At 33.3% G+C, this 24,676-nt stretch overlaps 2 protein-coding genes across 2 annotated transcripts; both read right to left on the bottom strand.

The window, feature by feature from the left end:
• Nucleotides 1-18,313: 18,313 nt before the first annotated feature.
• Nucleotides 18,314-19,207, bottom strand: LOC149236402 (uncharacterized). Its single transcript, XM_089368889.1, has one exon. It carries the CDS (start codon nt 19,205-19,207, stop codon nt 18,314-18,316), a length of 894 nt encoding a protein of 297 aa, XP_089225015.1.
• Nucleotides 19,208-21,265: 2,058 nt separating this feature from the next.
• LOC149236403 (uncharacterized) lies at nt 21,266-22,202 on the bottom strand. The gene is made up of 2 exons (XM_089368890.1): nt 21,977-22,202; nt 21,266-21,828 (listed from the first exon to the last, which is right to left on the bottom strand). Exons 1-2 carry the CDS (start codon nt 22,200-22,202, stop codon nt 21,266-21,268), a joined length of 789 nt encoding a protein of 262 aa, XP_089225016.1.
• Between the last annotated feature and the right edge of the window lie 2,474 nt (nt 22,203-24,676).

Below are 24,676 nucleotides of genomic sequence, written 5' to 3' on the forward strand. Positions count from 1 at the left end.
TAGGGTCACTTGAACACTAGCCTAGTAAACTACCCTTGACACTCCCCATATAATTCTTGTTACCCTCAACCTTGGCTCCTTCTTACCTACTAAGAGTTTCTAGCTCTTTCATGGTGAAATTCTAATAAATATTATACCAACTGTGCAACTGACCTCGTTCATCATCATATGCCACCACCTATCCTCATTAATATGCCCAAGCTTTCCATGCATGAGTTTACATGTGTGGGGTTATCCACGCCACCCCTCGTCCTTTATTACCATCATTAACATGGCTATTATGGCCTATATCCCACAATGCTTTCTTAGTCAACTCGCACCCTAATTAGGGATTCCCGAATTTGAAATAATTTTTTTTCTATTGAATAAAATATTATGTGTTTTCATATTTGAAAATGGCTACTAGTACTTGAACACCTAAACACCTATTGGTATAGAATGAGTGGTTACGTTAGTTATATTTGTTTTTTTGTGTCCATTACTGATACATCTAATTATTTTAATATATGTATGTTTCTTACTCCCGTGTTAAATGTTTTTATATTCGAAACTAAAAATTGTAGTTATAAATTCCAAATTCAGTGTTAGTTTATATCATATACTAATAGTTTACAATGTTTTAGATTCAAAATTACTGGTATGTACATAATAGATTAAGCATTAAAATAAATTTATATTCATATAGATTTAAAATCAATAATAATAATTTTGAATTAAATGCTATATTATAAATATATATTGTGGAAATCGATTTTGTTATCTTTAATGTCATATAAAAAGTTCTTTTGAAAAATATTAAATCATAAAGATAGAAATAAATAAAAAAGCATACAAAACATAGTTCTAAGTGAAAAGGGTTTGATAATCATATTCCTATTATAATGATACAAACATTATGTATATTTAGTAAAATTATGTATAATTATAAAAAGTAATAATTTGACAAGCATAAATATATAAACATAATAATATAATGATTAGAGATGATTTATGTATAACTAGAAAATTATTTTTATAATTTGTTTTTTAAAGTTTGGTAGGTCTTTTCTTTTTCATTAATTTTCAAAAAAATGTGTAGGATACATCCGTCATTAAAATGGTTAGGTGGCCTCAACCTACCTAGAGGGAAACTATATCTGTTGGCCACCTAACAGCATGATAATCCATCTAAAAACATTATATAATTAGTCTATATATCCAAGCTACCATTGTTTTATTATCTTTGAACTTCCTAACATCTAGGCAATTATAAACATATTGGAAATACTAGACATATAAAAACTGTTACATGTACTATAAAATAAAATAGAGGGGAACCATCAGACTATTCATATTTTGCATAATAAACTAAGGCTAGATCATTAGCATTCGATCCACGAAGTTCATATTATGGTATGTAAGGCATGTGCCTCTCAATGCGACTGCGATGAACACTTTGCTGTTGTAGCTGAAATTTTAACTGTTGAAAATATTGACTGTAATACGTGAATACCACAACCTATGTGACTAATCCTGAGGGGATATGTTCCAATCCTTTCTTCAAGAGGATTTTCATCATCCAATACAAGTGTACTGTCTACTTGTATTGGGATGTGTGACCCTGGGAGTGGCCCTGGTCTAGAAAAAAATATTTCCATTCTTCCAGATTTCGATTGAGAATACCTTCTTTCTCATTAAGCACATCTTCCTATTGAGCTATATGTTGTCATACCGGGGTCGAGTGTACATGGTATAAACTCACTGCGGCCTCAATTATCCAAGATGTGGGCTTCTATCCACTGAGTTTACTGGAGTAGGAACCTGAATTATAAGGTTATGATTTAACGGGTTTCCCATGGCCATTGGAGCAATAGGTGGCTCTGCTTTTTCCAGCTTTTGCACGACCCGTGTAATTTACTTCAAAATACCCAACTATCAACCTGCAAACACTTAACTAAAAGAGAGAAAAGCAACCCTAAGTGAGCCAAAGTTCGAGACCCAAGAGTGGCCATGGAATGCCCTCTACGGGAGCACCTGTCATGATAAACATTGTTAAGAGGCGCATCTTAAACAAAACCCATAATTTTTTCTGGTTACCTGTCAGGCCCCTAAGAGAGAAGAACTTACCATAGGCATAGGTCATACAATATCCAAAAATGTTGAAGTAAGAGAGAGACCTTAAATAGATCACATGTATATGACTTAATACATTTCGGCTAGAACCAAAAAATCACATATACAACCTAGATTGGATATGCCAGTAGAAGAACCAAGTGAGACATGAACATCTCAAGAGCCTATGTATTAAAACTCGCATACGAATTATATATATAATTTTAAAAGATAATAATTTGATGAATATAAATGTATAATCATTATGATAGATAACAATTAAAAATAATTTATTATTGAAATTTTGTAAAAAATGAAATTTTCTTATTATATTTAAATCAAAATACAATACATTAAAAAATATATTATACATTTATTATACATTTTTATTTTGAGAAATGAAAATCAATTTGTAATAATTAACATCATAAATTAATTCAAGAGATAATTTTTTTTTGTTAAACGGGGTATAATTACCTTAACAAATAAGAGAAGAGTTTCCAAGCCCTAACTTATGCTAAATAAAAAATCATTGTAAGAGATAATTTAAAAATCAATCATAATTCAATAATCTTAAATAAAAATATTATATTTTTATAAAATGTACATTTTAGTTTTGAAAAATATGATAATAAATATCTATCTATATATATATTCTCAAGAGTTAACTTAAGTGGATATGGAGATTTTTTATATTGTTTTTAGTTGTTATTGATCATAGGTTTTATTGTCTTTGATTATCTGGTGCCATCTTGTAATCACATTTCACAATTTACTTAGATGTATATGCTTTAGTATCCATCAAGTGAGAGGAAGTACTCTGAGGTTTCATGGGCTTTTATTGTAAGTAAAACAATATTAATTTTAATAATTTTTAATGTTAAATTCATTTAAAAGAATGAAAATGCATAAATAATATAGAAAAGCATGCAATAATTTGATATTGAAAATAACTGAATTTTGTTGATATGTTTATACATAAATGTTGTATGTCGATTCAATGGTTTCCTGTGTTTATAGTGGTCTCACCACTAATAATGAAGGAGTAAGATAGAAGAGAAAATAGTGTTGCGTTGATTATAAAAAATTAATTGACTACGTGAAAGTTAAAACGAAGAAATATCTAAGTAAATGACTAAGAATATTAATATGATTAAGGAAATGACTAAGAGTATTAAGATGATTTTTATTATTAATATGATTAGTTTTAAGGAGAAAATGATTAAGAGTATTAATATGAACCTTAATAAAATTTTGAGGAAAATATTTAAAATTAAGAGTTCATGAGTAATTTAAGGAAAAAAAAGGTTTTTAACCATAATTTAGGAATAAATAAATAAAAGAATGAGAGCATAGTTTAAGAATCAATATATGAATAACTGATTTTGACTATAATTTCTAAAAATAAATAAAGGAATATAAAGATGAGTTTTTTTACGAAAAAATTAAATTATAATAAATAAATATTTACATTAGAATTGGTCAATAAAGATTTATGATCAAATTTTTAAGAATCTATTTCTAATAATCCCATAAGAATGAATTTATAAATTATAATGTTGATGATGATGATGATTAAGTTCTACTGGACCTTAAGAAAAGAGATTAAAGAGATTAAATGTTGTTTAAAAAAAAAAAAAAATCTATGATCAAATATAACAGAAAGATGTGTTCCTATATCAGTATAGTTTTTGTGATTGAACAAGTAAAAAATGTTGATAGTGTAGTAGATGTTAAAAATAATAAAATAAATTACTTTAAAAATATATAAAACCATAATAATAAAACGATAAATTATCAATTATCAACTGATAATAATAAAGTATAAAATAATAATAAACTATAAAGTAATTGATGGTTTAAGTGTTAAGTCACTTAGTAATGTAAAGGTAATTAATTGCAAACTTCTTCGGAAAAATCCTAGCCATCTTAAGGGTTGGTGTGGTAGAAACCAATTCTGGTTTCTCAAGCCAATCAATAAAATTATATATATATATATATATATATATATATATATATATATATATATATTAAAAATGATAATAATAACATATAAAATTATAATGATAATAGAAAGAAAGTATAAAATTAAGTATAAAATTATGAAAATATAAATATAAATTTGAACAATGATTTCAATAATTATTTAAAAGAAAATAAATGATAATAAGATTGATTGAAAAATAAAAGTGTAGAAATTTAAATTAATAAGGAGCAATCATCTAAGATTTATAGGATGTTCAATGACAGGGAGGAGAGGTAGTTGGCGGGGAGGGAATTAAAGAGAGGAAATAAGGTAGGGGGAGATCAAAGAGAGAAAAATCCTTAAAAAGGAGGAAAAGGAAAGAAATAAAGGGGAAGGAGGGATTTAAAGAGAGGAAATAAGACGGGGGAGATCAGAGAGAGGAAAATTCTTAAAAGGGAAGAAGAGGAAATAAATAAAGAGGAAGGAAAGGGCAGAAAGAAAATAATTACATTTTAGATAAATATTAACTTTTTATTTATAATTTCTATTAAAAATATTCTAAAATATTGCATAATAGTTAAATACTTACAATCCATTTGATTATTGACAACTAAAATAATTTTTTTGGAAATAGGTTTTTCCTCAAAGAATGGTGACTTAATGGAATGAGAGATACCGTAGAGCTATCACTTGGTTAATCACGAAATAGTAGTTAATGAAATTGTTTCCTAGTGAGCTAATTCCCTAATGATTATCTGACCAAGAATCTTTTGACTAACACACATTTCAATGTTTTACAAATTATATATAAAAACCTAAATACTATATAACCTATTTTCTTAACAAGTTTTTCAAAATCATACAATTGAATCTTAACCAATGAATCTTAACCATTTTTATTACAAATATATATTCGAATAACAATTAGTTTAATCACTACTAAACAATACTTTATAAAATAGAATATTAAAATTTAAAACGTAAAGCAAAAATATTTAAAAAATGATACTGTAATTTATAAAATAATGTAAACAAAATCTTTCACATAAAATTGAATATTTTGGGATAATCTTTTAAATATTCCAAGTTAAGGATCAAAATTGAAATAGGGACTAATTAACATATAATACGATATTCAATATTTTTATATTTATGTTTTTGTTATTTTTTTCTTTTCAAAATAAATTTTATCTTCAACTTAAAAATTAAAAACTTGTTGTATATGCATTCACATTAACTATATATATTTGGAATTAAATATATTTTTCTTACTTATTGGTTGGCCTTGCAGGGGTGGGTTGTGGAACTTTGAAGTGAACCAGACTTATCTTAAACCTATCTAATGTTGACCTATAACCTACAAAGAGAGGCCTTAGAACTTTGTGAGAAGAGGTTTTATAGAAAGAAGCAAGCATGACTTAAGATCTAAATTTAGAACCTAGAGGGCTAAAGATACAGAACCAAGCATTGTTAAAATATAAGGGATTTCGCGGGAGCCTAATAACAATAATTATGAATAGTAATTATGAACCCTATTGGAGGAGGAAATAATAAGATCTCTATTGGGAAGGGTGAGAATAACATGCACAAGATACCCATCATAATAGAGTGGAAAGCAAAAAAGAACTGGGGAGGGAATTGACTTTATAGCTGATGGAAAAAAGGCTAAAAATGAACCAAACTATTCTAAATACCAAAGGGAAATATAAGGAAATGAAGCCACACTGTCAATTTTTTTAAAAGAAATAATTTAAAAATGTTTGCATTTCAAAGATCAATTTATTTTAAGATAGGAAGTGTGACTGCACTGACATGCATTTAGTGGCGTATGTATGTTTTTCATGTCATTCCTTCTCTTATTCATGTAAATGTAATAGGTTTTCTTGTCTCTTAGGCCACCTACATTACCCTAATGTTCTATGTACTAATTCGAACGGACTATTAAAACATGTTACTATGTTTTCATTAATTCTTAACTAAAATTTGATACACTAGTTCAAATGTGGTGGTTCAGAGCGTATCTAGTTTGTATTGGAAGAATGCAATGTATGTAAAATGATAAAATGTTTTGAAGAGATAGGATGGGTACCTAGAAAGGGTTCCCTATGCGACAATACACCAAATTTAGGAATGTGAAGTTCTCTGAAGTGTAGAGGAAATTGTTACTTCAATTCACTGCAACCTTTTAGTTTGATCTGATCTACGACGACCTTCTAATTTGATGCTAATGCAGTGGTGTTGTATCTTGTAGATTTGCAATTCTATATTACATAATATAGAAACAAGAGGCCAATAAGTGTTTTTAGTGAAGTAAAATATAAGCGACTCTGCATGGATTTGCGACCCAATTTACAAAACTAAGGGTTCACTCGTGGGTTAGAGTCTCAAGACTTCATTTAGTCATTGGAATTTATTATTGTAAACATCAAGAGATTGAGTTCCTATGAAAATCAATGCTTTTTTTTGTTGAGTCAACCAAATATTTGTTCTATGTCATGCATTTCCTTTAAATCCTCAGCCATAATCCATAATTTCATTAATTCACGACATTCTATAAGTATGTGGTGACCCGTCTGTAGTTTTATTCACATTTAGTTCTTTTTCTTAAATTTCCATTCCATTATTGGAAGAAAAGAGCATCTTGGTATGTTTGATAATATATTTGATAATATATTTTCTATCGAGGAAGAAACAAATATTTAGACTAAACAATTTTAGGTTGTTTGTTTATTTCGAGGAGACCATGTTGTGAATAGGTACTCTATCCAAGAATGAGTTCCATTAAAATATTACAATTATAATAGCATGCACATTAGTTAGGGCAAGCATTAATGACTAGGAAATTGGAGTGAGAATATGGAACATAATGGGCTGTATAATTTGATTTTTTTTTGCCTTTTAAGTTAGAAATTACATTTGGAATGAGATTTTAATTTTTATGATTTAAAATGTGATTGTTAATGTATAAATAACTTCAATATTATGAAAAACTCATAGTATATTCATAATTCAAATATGATATTCTAATATTTTTACTTTCTAAATATGATATTCTAATATTTTTACTTTCTAATAGTATGTATATATATATATATATATATATATATATATATATATATATATATATATATATATATATATATATATATATATATTAGAAACATCTATTACACTTACAAATGGCTACGCCACTAAATATTGTCAGTATGATCACACTCCCTATCTTTAAATAATTTGATCTTTGAAATGAAATTTGGTTTTTGAGATGCAAATGTTTTTTTATTTATTTTAATGGTTAAATGATTTAGTTTAAAAGAAGAGTCAGTGTGGCTTTGATGGATTTTTCTCCGTTTGGTATTTGCTTTTACGCCTTTTCTCTCCCTTTGGTAGTTAGAACAATTTGGTTCATTTCTACCCTGGTTGGTTTGAGAAATTGTTCTGAGCATGGTTAGAAATTGCAAAAACGCAATTTGGATATCGAAATCTTTACATCACCAACCATTTCTAGTTGCATTATGTGCAGTAAAATTAATGAAGAGGCTTAAAAAATATGGATTGGCCTACATCACCCTAATCAATAGTAGTTATGGTATTTAATGACCATCCTAAATGAATGGATCCAAATTCCAATTATTTTCAAGGAGAATCCACTTATGATTTGAGGAAAGGAAATTATTTGAAAAAAATCCTTGTGACTCATGAGATGGGTGAGCAGTATGACATGTCTACTCCCTTTTCCCTTGTGACACATGAGATGGGTGAGCACTATGACATGTCGACTCCCATTGCTAATTCTTGTAACACGCCCTAGTTTCTCTACAACTATATATATTTCTAGTTCCTTGGATTTCCTTAATAAGCTATTAATGATGTTTTCTACAAAAAGCTAAACAGTCACAAATACATTTTACATTACTTCAAACACATCAAGAGAGACAAGCATTAAAATATTATAAACCTTAAATACTAGGAAAATGCCTGTCAAATTCCATCCTTGAAAGCGAGGGAGGAAAAATAATTTTATTCATGTTAATATATGAAGTACAAAATATGTCATGCATTTTCTTCCAAATCTGGATCAAGATTACATTATTTCTCATTAAGTTCAGCTTCCCATTAAGCTACAATTTGGTGGACCGGGGTCGAGCCTGCATGGTATGTCCTTGTTGCGTCCTCAAATACCTGAGAGGCGGGCTTCCGTCCACAAGGTTTACTAGAGGGGGAACATTAATTATAAGGTTTTGATTTAAACTATTTCCCATGACCATTGAAGCCATGGGTGGCTCTATGTTTTCCATCTGCTGCACAAGCCATGTGGTTTACTTCGAAATACCCAATTATCAACCTGCAAACACATAACTGAAGTACAAACAAGAAACCCTGAGCGAGCTTGATTTTGAAAGCTTGGAGTTGCCAGGGAATTCTCTCTGCTAGAGCACCTTTCACGATAAACATTATTAAGAGTCGCATCTTAAATGAAACCTTGAATCATCGTCGGTTACCTATCATGGCCCTAAGAGAGAACTTACCGTAGGCATAGGTAATACAATATCCCAAACTGTTGAAGAAAGAGAGAGACCATAAACCAATCACATGAAGAGGCCTTAGCGGATTTCGGTCAGAGCCACAAAATTGCATATACAACATAGATGGATATGTCAGTAGAAGAACCACGTGAACCATGAACATCTCAAGAGCATAAATATTAAAACCCCATACAAATTATGTATATAATTTAAAAAAAATAATAATTTGATGAATATAAATCTATAATCATTATCATATATAACAATTAAAGACAATTTACTATTGAAATTTTGTAAAAATGAAGGTTGCTTATTATATTTAAATAGAAATAGAATATAGTGAAAAATATATTATCTATTTTTATTTTGAGAAATGAAAATCAATTTGTAATAATTAGCATCATAAAATTGATTTAAGATATATTTTTTTTGTTCAACAAAGTATAAATACCTTAATAAATAAATAAAAAAAGGTTTTGAGCCCTAAATTAGGCTAAATAAGAAATTATCATAAGAGATCATTTAAATATCAATATGAATTCAATAATATTAAATAAACAATATTATATTTTTATAAAATGAACATTTTAGTTTTGAAATATTTGATAATAAATAGAAAATTTGTTTTATTCTCAAGAGTTAACTTAAGCGATTGACACTTAGATATGGAGTTTTTTAAAATTATTTTTAGTTGTTTTTTATCATAGGTTTGATTGTCTTTGATTATCTAGTGTGGACCCCTGTAATCACACTTCAGAGTTTACCTAGATTCATATGGTTTAGTATCCATCAAATGAGATGAAGTACTCTGAGCTTTCATGTTTTTTAATTGTAAGTAAAAAAATATTGATTTTAAGGTTTTTAAATATTAAATTTATTTAAAAGAATGAAGATGCATAAATAATATAGAAAAACATGCAATAATTCGATATTGGAAAAAACTAAATTTTGTTGATATGTTTATACATAAATGTTGTACATGGATTCAAGGATGTCGTCTATTCATAGTGGTATCACCGTTGATCATGATCATGAAGGAGCAAGATAGAAGAGAAAATAGTGTTGTGTTGATTATAAAAGAATAATTAACTAAATGTATGTTAAAAGGAAGAAATAACTAAGTAAATGATTAAGAGTATTAATACGATTAGGGAAGTGATTAAGAGTATTAATATCATTAAGAGCACAATAATTTTAAGGAGGAAATGATTAAGAGTATCAATTTGAACTTTAATCAAATTTTAAGGAAAATATTTAAAATTAAGAGCTCATGAAAAAAGAATAGATAAATAAAAGAATTAGAGCATGGTTTAAGAATCAATATATGAATAACTGATTTTGAGTCTAATTTCTAAAAATAAATAAAGGAATATAAAGGTTACTTTCTTTTTATAAAAAAATATAAATTATAATAAATAAATATTTTCATTAGTATGGGAGAATAAAGATTTATGACCAAAATTTTAAGAAAATATTGCTAATAATCCTATAAAATGAAGTGATAATAATAAAGTATAAAATAATTGATTGCTAATAGTGTTAAGTCACTTAGTAATTTGAAGGTCACTAGTTCCAAACATATTGGGAAGAATCCTAGTCATGTTAAAGGACGGTGTGGCCCAAGCCAAGTGTGTTTTTTCAAGCCAATGGTTAAGCCTACAATCAAAATATATATATATATATATATATATATATATATATATATATATAATGAAAAGAAAGTATAAAGTTATAAAATTATAAATATAAATTTGTCCTATAATTTTAATAACTATTTTAAAATAATGAAATGATAATAACATTGATTGAAAAAGAAAAGTATAGAGATTTAAATTAATAAGGAGATATCATCTAAGATTTTTAGGATGGTAAACAACATGGAGGAGAGGCAAGTGGTAGGGAGAGAATTAAAGAGAGAAGAAATAGGGGGAGGGGGGAGAGGGTGCGAAGGAGATTGAAGAGAGAGGAAAATTTTTTAAAAAGAGGAAAAGGAAAGAAAGAAAGGGGAAGGAAAGGGTAGAATGGAAATGATTACATTTTATATCAATATTAACCTCTCATTTATAGTTTTTATTAAAAATATTCTAAAATATTGCATATAGTCAAATACTTATCATTTTCCTAGTGATTATTGACAACTAAAAGTTTTTTTTTGAAATATGTTCTTTCTCAAAGGGTGGTGACTCAATGAAATGTCAGGTCCCATAGAGTGAGTATTGTTAATTAGTGAATAGTAGTTAATGAGATTGTTTCTTAGTGAACTAATTACCTAATGATCACAAAAAAAATAAGATCAAGAATCATTTGAATAACATTGATTTTAATGTTTTACAAATTATCTAAAAAAAAGAACTAATTACTATATAGCCTATTTTCTTAACAAAATTTTCAAAATCATATAATTGAATATTAACCATTTTTATTACAAATATATAATCAAATAACAATTATTGTAATCACTATTAAATAATACTTTATAAAAAAATATTAAAATTTAAAAATAGAGCAAAAATATTTAAAAGCTGATACAGTAATTTATAAAATCATATAAACAAAATATTTCACGTAAAATTGACAATGATTTTAGGATGAGCTTTTAAATATTCCAAGGGTGAAAATTTAAATATGAACTAATTAAGATATAATATGATATTCAATATTTTTATATTTACGTTTTTGTTAATTTTTTTTTTTTTTTTTTATCTTTAACATAAAAATTAAAAACTTATTTTATATGCATCCACATTCACTATATATATTTGGAATTAGATATCTCTATCTTACTTATTGGTTAGCCTTGCAGGGGTTGTGGAAATTTGAAGTGAATCATACTTTATCTTAAACCTACCGAATGTCGATCTATAACATTCAAAGAGAGGCCCAGGAACTTTGTGAGAAGAGGTTTCATATAAAGAAACAAGCATGACTTAAGAGCTAAATAGAGAACCTAGAGTGCTAAAAATATAGAACCAAGCATTGTTAAAATATAAGGGATCTCACGGGATCCTAGTAACAATAATTATGAACCTTATTAGAGGAGGAAATAATAAAATCTCTATTGGGAAGGGTGAGGATAACATGCAGAAGATACCTATCAGAATATAGTGTATTTATCAGAATAGAGTGTATGGACAACAGGAAATAGGGAGGGAACTGACTTTCTAGTTGATGGAAAAAGTGATAAAAAAATGAACCAAACAATTCTAAATACCAAAGGGAGAGAAAAGGAAACAAAGCCACTATGAAAATTTAAAAAAAAAATCATTTAATAATTAAAATAAATAAATAAAATGTTTGCATTTAAAAGATCAAATTATTTGAAGATAGGAAGTGTGACTACACTGACATGCTTTTAATGGCATAGGTATCTTGTTCTTATTCATGTAAATATAACATGTTCTCTTATCACTCATGCCATCTACATTACCCTAATGTTCTATGTACTAATTCAAACGGAATTTTAAAACATGTTACTATGTTTTCATTAATTCTTAACTAAAATTTACAACACTAGTTCAAATGTGGTGGTTGAGAGTGTATCTAGTTTGTTTTGTAAGAATGTAGCATATCTAAAATAATAATAAAAAAATATGAAATCTTATAGGTACCTAGAAAGAGTGCCCTATGGGGCAATACACCAAATTTAGCAATGTGAAGTTCTTTCAAGCACATAGGAGATTGTTACTTCAATTCATTGCAACCTTTCAATTTGATCTGATCTACGAGAACCTTCTAATCCGATGCTAATTCATTAATGTTGTATCTTGTAGATTTTCAATTCTATATTACACACTATAGAGACAAGAGTTCAATAAGTGTTTTGAGAGAAGTAAAATATAAAAGACTTTGCAATGAAATTTACAAAACTAAGGGTTCACTTGTGGGTTCATGTCTCAAGAGTTCATCTAGTTATTGGAATTTAATATTGTAAACATTGAGAGATTGACTTCCTATGAAAATTAATGCTTCTTTTATGTTGAATCAACCAAATATTTATTCTATGCTATGCATTTACTTAAATCCCCGGCCATAATCCACTCTAATTTATGTCAATATTCATTGAATCACCTAGTTTCATTAATTCAGTACACTCTACAAGTATGTACTAACCCATTTGTAGTTTGATTCACATATGGTTCTTTTCTTTCACTGTCATTTTATTACTAGAAGAAAAGAGCATCTTCGCATATTTGATAATATCTTTGCCTTCAAGGAAGAAAGAAACATTTTTACTAAAAAATTATAAGCCTCAAATACGGGAAAAGTGCATGTCAAACTCCATCTCACTTGTGAAAGCCTTGTACAAAGAGGGTGATTGAAAATGCATACTGTGATGTCCCCAAAAAACTGTAGTTATTTTATTTTACCACAGTAAAAACAAAACTGGATATTATGGTTATTGTTTGAATTAAGTATTTAGATTGGATAATTATAAAGAAAACTATTTTGGAGTGTTAACAAATCTTGTAACTTTTCATATCAAGAAAGTTAGAATAGGCAGTTTCCTCACCCTAACTACCTCCCTAATTATGAATTGTCCAAGTAAAGGACTCAAGAGGGTAGAAAAGAAACTTGAGAGTAACAGAGGAGAAGGGGAGACAATCCATGCTGAAAGGTCAGATAGGAAAAGAGGCTAAGTCTAGTGGTGACCAGATAGTTGTGGTAGTATATGTGAAGCCTTGCAAGAAGACATTGATATTGTGAGCAAGTTTGGGGGGAGACTTTGACCTTAAGCCAAATCTCAAGGTTGGGAGGATTTAAATCTGTTAAATTACAGAGGTGACTTCAACAATTAATTTTTCCTTTATTTACTATTCTGAGGTAAGTAAAACAACTTGGACAAACTCTAATTAAATATTAGTTGATAGAGTAAAATGTTAAGTTCTGGAAAATCTTGTTATTGAAACTTGGATATTTAAATACTATACAGTAGTATCCTGAAAGTAGGAGAGTAGCTATTTCAATAAATCATCGAAAGCGAATTTTCTATTCAGATATAGATTTGAGAATGTAAGTATAGACTCAGAAACATACTTAGAAAGGAAAGAATAAACTAAGCAAGAACGAGTATTACTAGAAAGGAACTAGGCTTACTTCTGTCACAAGGAAGAAGTACATATTATTTCGTTGACATAACTAAAACCATATAATAAATATAAAGGAAAACTCCAGCGGACGCCTATTCTATTGTTATCTTTGAAATGAAAATAAACATTTTATATTACTGGTAGGAAACCTGAAACCATATAGTAATGTTGTATTGTGAAACATCAAGAAATTCAAGAAGCACTGTAATACAAAGAGTGCCAACAAACAACAAGGAAATCAAAATTGGACCCTTAGGACCCGATACACCCATGGGGTAGGGAAAGAATCCTCATCCTAAGTCCACATTTCCGAGAATAATAAGCATATTTACATATAAACCATTAAACATAGAAATTGTGGATTGTAATTAATAAACCCAAACAAACATTGTAGAAAATTGGAAATAACATAACCAAAACGGGATGAGTCACTAAAACATCATATATGTAAATCAGAGCTTGAATAATTGCACAAATAATAAAATAAGCTAACGACACGCATCATACTTCGAAACGTAGAGAGATGCGAGAGCTTGAGGATTAAAATGTAAAGAACTATATTAATAATAATGAGACTAATAAGTCGATAGAAATATATAACAAGTCAAACTAGCCATGAGAAAAACATAGAATGCATTCATTGCTGTTGGATGAAGCTCTATAGAAAATAGGACAATTAAACAAGAGTTATCAAATAGGACTAGGGACCTTTGAGGCTAACCCTAAGGGTTTGCTGGATAAACCCAGAAATCTGGAATAGCCACCTGAACGGTTGACGAAGGTGTTTCCTTCAACCAAAAAATACATATAACCTAAATACAGCTAAAGCAAGGAGTTTCAAGAGCAAATATCCTTTTGTTCAGATAAAATTACAATTACATATACATGCTATTTATTAATGAATATCACAACTAAAATCTAAAATCCTTCCAAGAGAATTCATCTAAGAATAAGACTGTTTGTCTCTCTACCTGATCAATAGAAGACTACGACCAAACAATAAACATACTCGTGAACCCATTTAAGACTTGAGTGTGTAGATATCAGAAACTAGTGAAATCCACCTCAGAGGTTCCTTGGAATGCTGAGACCTCACCAAAAGAACTTGCAACTCAAATACATAGAATCGTTAGGAGGTATCTTTAAACGGCGACCATGGAAACTCAACAGAAGTGAAAGAATGTATAAGGGATTAGCTGATAAGGGTCATGTATGGGTGGTGGAACCACTTGTTCAGAGACCTGCATGGAAGCCAAACCATACTCATCACTATTCAAACCACTCAGGAACGAAACCATAGCATCATAGCCCAAATGCTAGAGAGCTAAGAACTGAAACAATGAATGTAAAACAAGACCTATGTAAATTCTAAATGAAGTTATCAGAAGACCCATCAACTGTTGGATTAGCATTTTTATTTGATCATTGTTGATGCAACAAGGAGAATGAGATGGGAGGGACAACTGGAGGAAAGCCGACGAGGGATTCGAGGCGTGCTTCCGCTGCAGCTCGGAGGTAGAGAAGATTGACATTAATAATATCGTATAAAGTGTGTAATAGACTATGTATGTAATTAATCAAAAGCACCAAGACTCAATTGTAAACATATTGAAATATATGAAAAAAGGTACTGTCTAATAATTCTTGGGCTTGTAATTAATATATGACTATCTTGATTGTGAAAGATTTTTCAGCGAAAATCACATGGAGTATCATTTGTCGACGCGTTTCGAACCAACTAGTGTGGTTCATCGTCAGGATAAGTTGAAGAAACAGATTAGCATGATAAATAGCCTGAGAAGAGTCTCCAATGGCTAGATTGATTAACGGATAATTTTGACCTTAGAATCCAGGTCAAATTATAATTTATTAATTTATTATTATTATTATTATTATTATTTTTCTATGGAAATAAGTTAAATTAGGTAAAATGGTTGGTTTTAAAAAGGAATTTATTTATAAAAATTAATATATATATATATATATAAAAGAAAATTATAATATTAGGTTATTAAAAGTTAGGATTAATAATTTCAATGGTTGAGTTGAAAAGAAAATTTATTTATTTATTTAAATTATTTAATAATGAATATTGGTATTATACGTATATATAAATATTCTTTTTATACTTAAAATCATAATAATAGGTTGACGAGTATTTTTATTCAGTCATAATTTAATGGTTAGTTTATTTTTATGGAAATTAATAAAGAATACCAAAAGATGGATATTTTTACCTAATTTAACTTATTTCCATAGAATAATAATAATAATAATAACATTAAATTAATAAATTATAATTTGACCTGGCTTCTAAGGTCAAAATTAGCCGTTAATCAATCTAGCCGTTGGAGACTCTACTCAGGCTATTTATCATGCTAATCTGGATCTGTTTCTTCAACTTGTCCTGACGATGAACCAAACTAGTTTGTTCGAAACGCATCGACAAATGATACTTCATGTGATTTTCGCTGAAAAATCTTTCACAATCTTGATATGGATCGCAGAAGCCTGAACTCTATAATTGAATACGACTATCTTACTATGTTCAATGTGTAAGTGCAATCATAATTATAAAGAACTATTGTAGAATGTAAATTCTTATTTTTTTATTATGAATCACGTTGAATTACATGGAGATTTGACAAGCGGTATCAGGTTCAAGGTTACCAAACTAAGGCTTTTGGAAAACTAATGAGTGATAGTGTTCTGAATACTCAGCAAAATAAGCAGGAGCAACTAACATGAGAAGGACATATAATGTTCCCCAGAGAAACATGACAGGCTTAGGACCTGCAACTTTTCCTGAGATCAACCCTGAAGTATGGGTGCAGTTTGGAGAAGAACTTCGTAGTTCCATTCCTACAATATTGGATACTATACAAGAATTCAAGAGTGAGATGGCCCAATTGCGGGCCAAAAACGAAAGGTTAATGCTAGAATAGGAGAAGATTATGAAAAGTCTGTCAGATAAGCAAAATCAGTGTCAGCCAATTCCTAGCCCAGAACACGAGCACATGTCAGGAGAGAAAGAATATCAGAAAAAGTATGTGGAAATAGAAGGAGGGGAAGAAAATCAAGAGGAAAAGTCAAATAATGCCTCAAAGCATAAAATGCAAAAGAGGGAGAGGACAAAACTGCAAGGAGAATTCTGGAAAATAAAACTGACCCTCTTTGACGGTGAATTAGAAGAGGCAGCTGAAGCATGGCTTATTAATATGAATCCATAATTTCTTTTTTTTGTTTAAGTCAGAAATTTATATTAACAGAGAAAAACTATAGTACAAAAAATCTGCACTAGCAGATCGAGGCCTGAAGATAATAAGCCAAACATTCTGATTCCCACCCCTAAAAACCATAAAAATGGCTATTATCTGCACACCACGCAGGGTGGTTGTTTCTGCTATCTAACAATGCTTGTGAGTAGAAAATATTGACACGAGGATCGCAATCCGTCAAACCGCATAGACTATGGTAGTGAAAAAATCCCATATTTTGGGGAACCAAAGAAAACCGATCAGGATATATGAGCATACCAGAAAAAGGATGAGAGATAACAACAGAACCTAAGAATTACGGGGACTGCTCGAACCTGCTCATCATGTCTAAACCCTGTTCCAGCACATGGCTATCAACTATTTCTTGCAGGGAGTGATAATTACGGCATTCCTCCTGATTTTCTTACGGCAGGCCTTCAGTTTGTCTTGCCTCTGGGCTGAGCGTCTGCCTGAGGAGCTTTATGAGCACCGTAACCTTCTTGGACAGTGAGTCAACTGTCTCATGCATTGCAGTGACTTTGAAATCCAGAGCTTCATAAATGGCATATAGAATTTTCATCTGTGCCTCCGGGATCACATGGTCATTCTGGGGGAGCTTTTCACTGTCCTTTGTCGCATCCAGAGCACGTGCTAGCAGAGTTTTGACTCTCCAACTCTCCGCTTGAGTACGCACAAACTGAGTTGCGCGCTTAGTGACTGTGCCAGGATATTGAAGCTAGTCGACTTCCTGCGCTATATCCTTCTCCGAACGCTTTCGTTCTTCTTCTTTCACTGAGGCCTCCAATTCAGACAGCTTGCGTTTGTTCTTCGCCGCTGTCCTGGTTTCATACATCTCCCTTGCTGTTTGAAGTTCCATATTCGCCTTAACACTGCGGCAGCCCTCACCTTCCATGCTTATCCAAACACTTGCAGCGTAAGACCTGGCGCTGAGAGTCGAAAATGGATGAGCCGGAGCGATGCAGTGCAAAATTTTGTTCCTGGCTACGCCTCCACTCGCTACTAAATAGTGGATTTGGAGGATATAGCTCATGACCACTCGAATTGCCCGAAACGACGTGGATGTACTGACATAATTGTTGCTGCTTTGAAATGTGTTTTTCGAGTGGTGTATCCAACATTTCACATTAAGTATGCCTTCTCCTTCTCTAATCAGAGAATGCCATGTGTCCTCCAACTTGTTGTGGTGATGGTGGTGATCGTTGCGGCCCATCATATTGGATTTGTTTCCTTTATTCCCCTTTTGTTTCCATAATCGCACCAGAATTACCCGTCCTTTTGTTCTCTGCCAACTTTTAATGTCCGTGCCCACTTCTTTGTTCTTCATCATGAAGAGAAACCCGGTGTCAGAACGCCTTCCGGTTAAGCTCAGTTGGCATTATCCTTGTCTTGTTCGGCCAGCTGGATGCACTTCCTTTTCAAGTCTGGGAAGTTCACCTGCTGCCAACAGCTGTCCCATTCCCTATTTTGATTATCGATGCCATGGTTTGCTAGGTGGTTCGCAATCGCATTTGCTTTGCGCCTCACCACCTGGAAGACTAACCCTCTCATACCATTGATCAGATCAGCTATGTTTTCCGTCACCTTTTCTAATCTCCAATGCTTCGTGGCTTTGCTTGCTTTGGTACCTCCATAGATTCTCTTAGCCACAGATATTACCAGGGCTGAGTCACCTTCAACCACCGTTGTATAATTCTGCATGTCTCTTAGAATCCGTAGTCCTTGTTCTAAAGCTACGAACTCCATTTCATTGTTCGTCCCCTCTCCCAGTGCTTTGCAGTAAATATGAAAAATGTCTCCTTTATGGTCTCTTATGATTCCTCCAATGCCTGCCATCCCAGGTTTTCCTCTGGATGTGCCATCAAAATTCAACTTCAGCCAGCCCACCGGTGGGTAAATGCAACTACTGGACTCGGAATGCGGGCTTTGCTGGCTCCTCGACGTAACCGTGCTCTCGTTGGTGTGCAGCTGGAAGAGTTTTAGAATCCGTAAGTCACTAGATGACAGCTTCTCAGTAGTTTCCTCTTTTACTTTTACTTGAATTAACTGTTTAATATTTCTTATGAGAGTGTCCATGGCATGCTCTGTGTTTCTGTATTCATCTTGGAATATTCTCCTGTTACGCTCCTTCCAAATGGTCCATGTTACAAACCCGGGCAAAACTTTCCAAATGTTGTTGACTCTGTAGTCTTTTGAAAAGTTTTTCTGCCAATTTTGTATAGTATCTTGAATGGACTCCCTATTTCTGTTATAGTTTAGCATTGTACCTTACGCCCCATTCCATATATGACAAGCCCAGTCACAGGAATTAAATAAATGATTTATTGTTTCTTCCTCTGCCATGGACACTGGGAATCTCGACAGCCCATGAAAGCCTTTGTTGCGTAGATTTTCCCAAGTCAAGGTTTTTTTCATCATTAACAGCCAGAGGAAAGTTTTGATTTTTGGCCAAAACAGGCCATCCCACACGTTATGGCTCTAGGGTGAAACTTCCCCTTGCTCTGTAATTTCTATTAACTCCCTGGCTTCCTTGAGTGAGAAATTTCCATTACCCTTCATTCCCCATCTGAGCTGGTCCTGTTCGTCCGTCTTCCTTATTTTCCTTTTGAGTAATTGGGCAGTTAGATGCTTTGAACTGTCATCCTCCCCATTGTTGTTATCCAAGTCAAATTTTATCCATTCTCTCCAGATGGGATCCCTGTTGTTCCAGTCCCAGTATTGGTTAACTCTGTAACGACCTTCGTGTTGACATTTCTGCTTGACCTGATCGAGTTCGGGCTTTTCCAATTTTTGGAGCTGCTGCCACGCATCTTCCCAAAAAAGCGTTGAATGCCCATTTCGAATCTCCCAGAAACTGTTTTCATGTACCAAGTTGCGATTTTTCCGAGCAAGATTCCATATGGGTGATCCCTCAAGAACCTCCTGAAGCCTAATTAGATCATTACTGTTGTGTTCGGGGGTATATTTCTCTTTCCAATGTCTGGCCCAAGGGAGATGGGGCTCTTTTATCCATCTCCACCAGAGTTTAGCTCCACAAGTCATGTTGATGACTGAAGGATCCACTAAATTTAGGCCTCCCATAATTTTTGGTTTACAGAGTTTATTCCATGCTACAAGCGCCCATTTTTTATTCTCCCCATTACCATTCCATAAAAAGGATCTTTGGATTGATCTAATCTGTTGGAGGATGCCCTTGGGGGACGACAGCATGGAGAGAAAGTACTGAGGTATAGCTTGCAGAACAGCCTTTGTGAGAACCAGTCTCCCCGCAAAATTAAGTTGTGTGTACGTCCATCGCTTGCACCTTTTCTCCAGGTTAGCTATAATTCTCTCCCAGTGCACCTTTTGCCAGGGTTTGAGATTTAGCAGTTCTCCCAAATATCTTGAAGGTAGACATCCTTTTCTGAACCCAAGTATGTTAGAGAGGTGCTTCTGAATGGCTGGATGAGTATGGAGGAAGTAAATTGTAGATTTGGAAAAATTAATTTCCATTCTGGATGCCTTGCTGAAAAGATCAAGGATTTTCTTATAAGCTAGAGCCTCTTTCACTGAGGGGGTTCCATGTAACAACGTATCATCCACAAATTGTTGGTGTGTTGTTGGTGGCAGAGATTGGATAGGCTGAAGGCCCTTGATTTTCCCCTCTCTTTTTGCTTTGGCTATAAGTCTACTGAGACCTTCCATAAGAATAACAAACAGGAAGGGGGAGAGAGGGTCCCCCTGTCTTATTCCCCGAGTAGGTGAAAAGGGTTTAGAGGGAGATCCATTGACAAGGATTGAAAATCTGGATGACTTAATAAGGGCTAAGATCCAATTGATCCATAGATTGCAAAAATCGAAGGCTTTTAGAATGGCTTCCAGATACTGCAAACTGACTTTGTCATAGGCTTTTGATAGATCAAGCTGCATTAGCATTCCTGCTAATTTCCTAGTTTGCAGGGTGTGAATCATTTCTTGAGCTAGAAGAATGTTGTCTAAGATCTGTCTCCCTTCAACATACCCAGATTGCTCTTCTGATATGAGGCCAGGAAGAATAGGCTTGAGTCTATTAGCTATAACTTTTGAAATAATTTTATAAATGACATTACACAGAGCAATTGGTCTGAACTTCTCAGGAGAGTTTGCTTCTTCCATCTTTGGGATGAGTGCTATGAAGGTTGAGTTGAGAAATTTGAGGATGGTGCCAGATTTCCTAGAGTCCTCAACAACTTCCCATATCTCATGCTTTACTAGGTTCCAGCAGGCTTTGTAAAAATTAATGGTGGAGCCATCCGGTCCAGGGGCCTTATCATTAGGCATACTTCGGACAACTTCCTCCACTTACTCTAAGGTTATTTCTCTTCTTAGAGCTAAGTTCTGAGCACCGGTGATGGTTTTGGGGATGGCTGAGATGAGCTCCTTGATGGCATCCTCTCTGTTTGCTGACGGTTCCTGGGCAATACTGCTGAAGTGCCTGGTTAGTAAAGCCGCTATGTCTTGGTGATTCTTTAGAGTTTCACCATTCTCATTCTTATGTTCCAGAATTCTATTTGCACTTCTGTAATCTAGTGCTGATCTATGAAAAAATTTGGTGTTCTGATCACCCTCTTTAAGCCATTGAATCCTGGATTTCTGCTTCCAAAGAGTCTCTTCCTGCTGACAGCGTGTATGCCACTGACCAGTTAGAATCCTTTCCTGCTCTGCAAACTCTTCGTTGTCGTGTCCTGAAGCCCACGCTTTGTGAATCTGTTCCAGTTTGTCTTGTATCAAGGTTTTCTCCTTAAAGATATCTCCAAACTCCGTAATGTTCCATTCTTTGATTTTGGCTTTTGTGTTCTTCAGTTTCTTCTGAAGGTTGAAAATTTTTGAACCCCCTCCAATCACTGGTTCAGACCACCATTTCTCTACCAGATTGAGGAAGTTGGGGTGATCCAACCAAATTTTTTTGAATCTGAAAGGTTTATTCCTGGGGGTTCCATGGAGCTGCTATTAAAGATATTGGCCAGTGGTCAGATCCTCCACTTAGAAGGATATCTGACTCAACTAGAATACCATTCATAATGATGCTCTCTGAGATGATAAATCTATCCAGACGAGAGGCAATCAGCCTATCTCCCCCTCGTCTATTATTCCATGTATAAGTGCCACTCTTAGGTGGGATATCCACCAGTTTGGCACTCTCAATGAAATTCGTAAATAATTCAGCATCCCTGCTGAGTTTTCTTATTCCCCCTTTCTTCTCCAGAAGAGTGGTTATCATGTTAAAGTCACCCCCCATGATGCACTTGGAGTCAGGATGTCTAGAAATTAAACTTGACAGAGACTTTAAAAAAGTTATTTTATCCTCTATCTTCTGGGGTCCATAAACATTTATGCATAAGAAGGATTTAGAGTTACCTTTGGGTTGGGCCTCCATGGCTATAAAAGCTCTGGTTACTACTTCTGATATCTTTTGAAGCGCTCTTCAGTCCCACAAGGTAACTAGTCCTCCTTCTTGTCCCTAACTTTCTACTTCCATGTAGTTAAGGTAGTTTCCAAGCTGCTTTTTGATATTATCCATGCTTGTATTACTGCTTTTAGTTTCTTGAATGAAAAAGATTTCCAGTTTTTATTTCTGAAATTTTCTTTTCAGAATTCTCTGCTTTGCTTGGCTGTTTAGCCCTCTTGCATTCCATGATATGAATTTCATTATTAACTGGAAGAATTATTGGTAGAAAGAGAAGGCATCTAGTGCCTTCATCTTCCCTGAGTTTATCATTAATATTCCGAGCTCCTGCAGAGCTTCACCACTTGTTCTCCTTCCTCTCTTCTTTTTTTGCTTAGATCTTGTTGAGTTGTGGAGAAGCCTCTTTGGTGGGTTCCCAACTCCTCTTGCTATACCTAGCTTCCTGCTTTGTCTTTCTACCTCCGCTTTTTGTCTCGCAATGAATAGCTCATTGACCTTTCTGATTTCTTCTTCTAGTACATTTTCTATGCCTCGAGCTTTCCAATTTTCTGCCATACTGGTAGGTTCATTCCTTCCTTTGCTAAAACTTCCTCCAGTTCTAAATCATCGCTTCCTCCATCGCTGGTGAACATATCTACATCCTCCTCAGGTTCTTCTGTTTGCTCCTTCATTTGGACTTCGGTGCTTATCATGTTCTCTTCTGTTTCTTTTGTAGTTTTCCCTGTACTATCGATTGGCCCACCATTGGAGGTGAGAGCTTTATTCGGATCCTCTGAGTTTGTGTCTAACTCTAAGACTTCAAAGGTATTCCTGTGGTATCCTCGTTCTGTTTCTATTCTGTTTGCTCTTCTTCGGTTGGCTCTTTGTCTTATCTTGGGTTTTACAAAGTTATCTCTGCCTCTGTCTGCTTGCTCTGTTTTAATGACTTCTTCTTGTTTGTTCAGAGGACATTCCCTCATTAGATGTCCATGCTCATGACATTTTCAGCAGCGAAAAGGAATTTGTTCATAATCTATTGCTTGGAAGTAATCCTCATCCCTGTACTCTAGCCATAGACCCTCATGTAGAGCACCGGAGACATCCATTTCCACGCATATTCTTGCACATGAGGTGTATTTCCTTTGTATGGTCGCTTCTGAGGCTTTGACAAAAGTACCCAGCCGATCCCCAATTTGTTTTAGTGCCGAGATACCCCAGTAGTCAATGGGCAGAGAAAACAGCCTTATCCATACTGTTACCTAAGTGAAAGTTTCCCTTTCTGGAACAAAATTTGGTTTCCATGGCCGCATGTAGAGACCCGCTGAAGCTAAGAAATACGGGCCTCCATCAAAAATTCTATCCTTGTCCTCTAGGTTGGTAAAAACTACAGTAAAGAAGCCTTTTTCTCCTAAGTGTACTTTCACATCGCCCTTGGGTTTCCAGTGTTATCGTATACATTGGCATAGGGCTCTTTCAGATGGCCATAAACCCATAAACTTGCAAATGACTGCATGCTCTACCATGTGTTCTCTGTAAGCTTGGATCTCCGGATCTACTATGACAACTCTTAGGGTCTCTTCTTTCTTAGGTTTGCAGGTTCCGCTGGCTGTTGGGTGGTTGCTGGGGTTCGAGTCGGTTTCACCTTTCGTTCCTTCTTTCCCCTAGGGGCCTTCCTTTTGTTCCCCCTTCTCCTTTGACTGCTTCTCATTATGATCCTTGAGTCTTTGTCTTGTTGTGGTATTTTTTCTAGTATTCACCAATCCCTCAACTTATTTTTCATTGATTTGAGGGTTGCTACTGGGTCCTCTGCCCTCTTGTTGTTTTTTCTCCTTGTTTTTCCCGCTGTTCTGCTTGAGTCTCTCGTATCCTGAAATTCTAAATCCTTCTTGCGCTATTAATTTCTTCTTCTGCATGACTATTTGTTTGAAAGAAGGGGTCCCAATAGACCCCTCATTGACCATCTGTAGGGTCAGATTTTGTCCCCTTCTGAGCAAAGCTGCTATCCTCGATCTATTCGCTTCCATCTATGTGTCTGTAATAGTGCCCAGAAACCCTAACCTCCATATGAATCCATAATTTCATCTATATAAATATGACCACAATTTAAAGGCTCGCTTGGAAATTTTCAAGCTGCAGGGGAAAGCCACACTATGGCAGGAAGAGGTAAAGACCATATGAGGGGTGAATGAACAGAGCATAACATGGGAAACGTTTCAAAGATATTTTAAAGAAAGGTATTTAACTGAACAGTTCTACGATGAAAAAGCAAAAGGGTTTCATGACCTACTTCGGTATGTTCCTTACATACGAGAAGAAAAGGCAAAAGT

Source organism: Pinus tabuliformis, chromosome 8 (assembly GCF_031772625.1).
Source record: "Pinus tabuliformis cultivar Carrire ecotype Pingquan chromosome 8, CPIR1, whole genome shotgun sequence".
NCBI lineage: Eukaryota > Viridiplantae > Streptophyta > Pinopsida > Pinales > Pinaceae > Pinus > Pinus tabuliformis.

Bases quoted from the DNA above. Each gene is read 5' to 3' on its own strand.
- LOC149236402 (XM_089368889.1), bottom strand. From the start codon at position 19,207: ATGCTAAACTATAACAGAAATAGGGAGTCCATTCAAGATACTATACAA.
- LOC149236403 (XM_089368890.1), bottom strand. From the start codon at position 22,202: ATGGGGGGTGACTTTAACATGATAACCACTCTTCTGGAGAAGAAAGGG. The intron at 21,829-21,976 runs GTATTCTAGTTG...TCAATCTGGTAG, and splicing joins AGAGAGCATCATTATGAATG to AGAAATGGTGGTCTGAACCA.